This window comes from Limulus polyphemus, unplaced genomic scaffold, assembly GCF_000517525.1.
Source record: "Limulus polyphemus unplaced genomic scaffold, Limulus_polyphemus-2.1.2 Scaffold792, whole genome shotgun sequence".
Lineage (NCBI taxonomy): Eukaryota > Metazoa > Arthropoda > Merostomata > Xiphosura > Limulidae > Limulus > Limulus polyphemus.
In genome coordinates, this window is record NW_013666402.1 from 344,254 (window position 1) to 348,098 (window position 3,845).

At 33.3% G+C, this 3,845-nt stretch overlaps 1 protein-coding gene across 1 annotated transcript in view; it reads right to left on the reverse strand.

Annotated features, from left to right (window-relative positions):
• Positions 1–427: 427 nt before the first annotated feature.
• The window catches only part of LOC106460548, a 42,167-nt gene continuing 38,749 nt past the window's right edge, over positions 428–3,845 (reverse strand). Inside the window, exons 13-14 of the mRNA XM_013920265.2 lie at positions 3,174–3,638; positions 428–804 (exon numbers count right to left, since the gene is read on the reverse strand). Of these exons, the coding sequence (XP_013775719.1) occupies positions 580–804; positions 3,174–3,638 (690 nt within the window). The 3' untranslated portion in view covers positions 428–579. The remainder of the gene's footprint in view (positions 805–3,173; positions 3,639–3,845) is intronic.

Here is a 3,845-nt window from a genome sequence, read left to right on the forward strand (position 1 = left end):
GATTGACCGTCACATTATAACGCCCCCACGGCTGAAAGGGCAAGCATGTTTGGTGGGATGGGGATGCGAACCCGCGACCCGTAGATTGCGAGTCGAGCGTCCTAATCCAGATTATGTTAAAGACAAGATATACCTATTTAATGATATCCCGGTAATTTTTCACAGATTTACTTTTTATTGTGTAATGAAAGTTTAATTGTAAATCTCCGGCGCAAATCACACATTTTATTGGAAGCATAAATGTGATGTCATTCCAGTTTAATTCTGTAAAAAAGTACAGGTTAAAAACAATAGAAAGAAGTGTATAAGTAGAAGCATGATCTAGATTACACTTATGTTCCAAATGTATTGTCCTAATTGAAAGAATAGTGACAAACTCTTCATTTACAAAATAAAGGCCAACACATGCATACACAACACACAGTAATAACATAGTTTAGTTGGCTTTATTAACGTAACCAATGTATACCATCTATTTGTTACATACTATGCACGATTCATGTAAAAACACAAAGGCATAGAAAATATTAAGATTTATATGTTGCGAACTATGTTAGTTACAAGAATTATTGGACTCCCTTAGGAGTTCAAAATTCCTTTTATCCAATGAATGTAGTTGGCCACTTTTGTGTAAAATCCGTACTTTCCTACACGACCACACTGCTCTCCCCAACTGACCACTCCAACCAGGTACCACTTTCCGTCCTGTTCTATGACAAAGGGACCTCCGCTGTCTCCCTTGCACGAGTCCTTTTTGTGTTTTGTTTCTTGTGAATAACCGGCACAAAACATGTTCGAGGTTACCTACAAAATATTTCTAAATTATATAAATGTAATAAAAACAAACAAGGTTTTTACATGCACGAGATTGATAGGCTTAACGATAGATCGGTTTTGAGTGCTAAATGCAATTACTTTCGTGAAATATTCATGTGGAGATGAAGATGAATCGCCAACTCACCACACAGGTTCTCCACTTCAACAGCTTACAATTGTACACTACCTACTAACTGTTTCTAGAATATGATATTCTAAAAAGAACGAGTTGGGTACAGTTCAAAAATACAGGTTAAAATAATAGATGAAACTTCCTTGAAACAGTATTGCAAATATTTAGTAAAATGTTGCGGTGACAACAAAAGTAAGATTGTTCTGACATCTTGCCTAAACATTTATAAGCTTTTCACTGTTTTTAAGTTCTCCACCTCCCCACTTGGGTCTAATCACAAATTGTTTTGTTTTAAAACATTATCATTAAACATGTTAACACTTAATGTTAATTAAAATAAGGTTATTCAATAACCAGTCGAACATTGCTTTCATCAGCTCATCATATTCATCAAATAATGTTGTCAAGCAATAGTTTAATTAAACTCCAACCCAGATATGTCAACAGTAAGTACTCTCACACAATAGTTTCATTAAACTCCAACCCAAGTATGTCAACAGTAAGTACTCTCACACAATAGTTTCATTAAACTCCAACCCAAGTATGTCAACAGTAAGTACTCTCACACAATAGTTTCATTAAACTCCAACCCAAGTATGTCAATAGTAAGTACTCTCGCACAATAGTTTTACCAAACTCCAACCCAGATATGTCAACAGTAAGTACTCTCACACAATAGTTTCATAAAACTCCAACCCAAGTATGTCAACAGTAAATACTCTCTCACAATAGTTTTATCAGACTCTAGTTAAGAGGTTTTTAAATTTATTCTTTTAATATGTTAATCTTTGTTTATATTTTAGAAATTATTACATTGATAGTGCAACATATTTTTATAGTTTGTATCAAAGCGAAAAAAAACGAATATGTTAGATTTAATAAATTGAGAATCTTGATTTACATTTCGCACTCCGTGGTTTAGAAAATTATTTTGCTCCACTACGTAAATAAAAATGACGAACTTAACCCTAAGATGCATGGATAACAAACTATACATAGATAGATGGTAGTGGTCCTACGGACCCCTTATTACATTACATAAAAAAATACGTTATTTGCTATAAACATAACATATTGATTAATTAAACTTGAACTTAAACAGAAGACGAAAGCCACTTGGATTTTTGTTTAAGTATACAAAAATATGGTTTGATCATACTTTATTATAATACTTTCTACTTCGTAAATGAAGTAGTAAACACAGGGCGTTTATAATTTTCCTAAGTTGAACACGAGTAGATATTTTTAGCGATATTTAACAGGTAGCTAAAGAAATAAACAATTGGTAAATAAAAAAGCTAGCGGCTAGGTCCAAGAGACCCCTGTTATACATCCTAGGGTTTGAAAAGTTAAATCTTACAATAATATTACACTGCTTGATTATAAATGTTATACTAGTTTAATTCGCTTGTCAACAGCTTGCTATTAATTCAGATGGTTTTCAATAGATAGCTAAATTTTCTATGGAAAAAAGCCAGCTGAGTTTAAATTCAAAAAATACAGCACAAACAGAAGAAAAAAAATGTCTGACGTAAAGATGTTTCATTTTCAAATACTCAGAATCAGGTTTAAAAATAATACGAAAAAAACCCAAATAACATTCACTATAATAACTTGACCACGTCTTAAATTATGGTCCCAACAATCAATCAGCTTAAAACAGTGCATTGCAATATTTAACTTCTTTTGTAATCTAACGTGATTTAATAAAGTACTCCCTTCTCTTCGGTAACAGCTATTTCAAAATCAATGGATCGGCTGGGGAGGCTAATATATAGAAAACAACTTGGCAAGTTATAAAAAAAAATAGCACTGAACCAATAAGCCTTGTTTTGTGTAGGATGTTAGAATATTGTTCTTTACTCGCCACAAGAAACCCCTATTGGTGTCTGAAGTAATTTACAATTTTGGTGATGAGAAAAAATATTAATTTCGTTATCTTACACAGTTTATCCACTTACTTCAAATACTAATATAATATAAGACACACTTGTGCCGAATAAAGAGCAAACAGTTCAAACTAATTATAACCTTATGTAGGTTTACTGATGAGAGTTTGGAGTTTCCTGGAACTGGTATAACTCATTGTCAGATGGCAAGTCCAGGAACAGACGTAATTCGTAAATTCTGTAATAAGAGAATTTAAAGATACCACAAGCATTTTTAGTGCTATTTTTTCTAAAATTTTAAGTCCACTTGTTAAAAGAAAGAAAAACTTGCGTACCCTGTAGATAGTCGAGGCTATGCATATGGAATCTTCAACAACCGGTATTCTGATTTCACGAAGAAATCGTGGCTGAAGTCCTTTCCAATTGAGTTGGCCCCATCCAGTTACTGTTCCCATTCTCAGGTCTTGATGGTTAAAAAAATATTCCTCGTGTTGTTCTCTGTGGCCCAAGCAAATCGGGATTATATAATCATTAAAGTTGATGATGTTTGGTAGCTTAATAAGACCAATGTCATTATCGAAAGTATTTGGGTCAAAGCTGGGGTGTGGAATTTTGTCATAAATTGGTAAAACTAATTCTTCTGGTTCTTCTTCATATTGGTCGTGTTCTCCAAGCTTCACCCTCACATTCGGCCAGTCAACATTCTTTGATATTAAGCAATGGGCTGCTGTTATTACCCACCGTTCATTCAGGAGAGCGCCTCCACAGAAGACCTTAATTTTAGGATCCCACAGCATAACCTATTGAATAATACATTTGAAGAATGGTAAAAATTCATAATGTTTCTAAACAAAAATAACTATTATTTTTAACTACTTCTAAAATCATTATTGTTGTAACAGGTTGATTTCACAAACAAACTATATATATACTAGTAACCTTTTCATTACAAGAAAGGAATCGTTGGGACTCCAGACGGAAGAGTTCTGTGAAAGAATTAGAGCGAC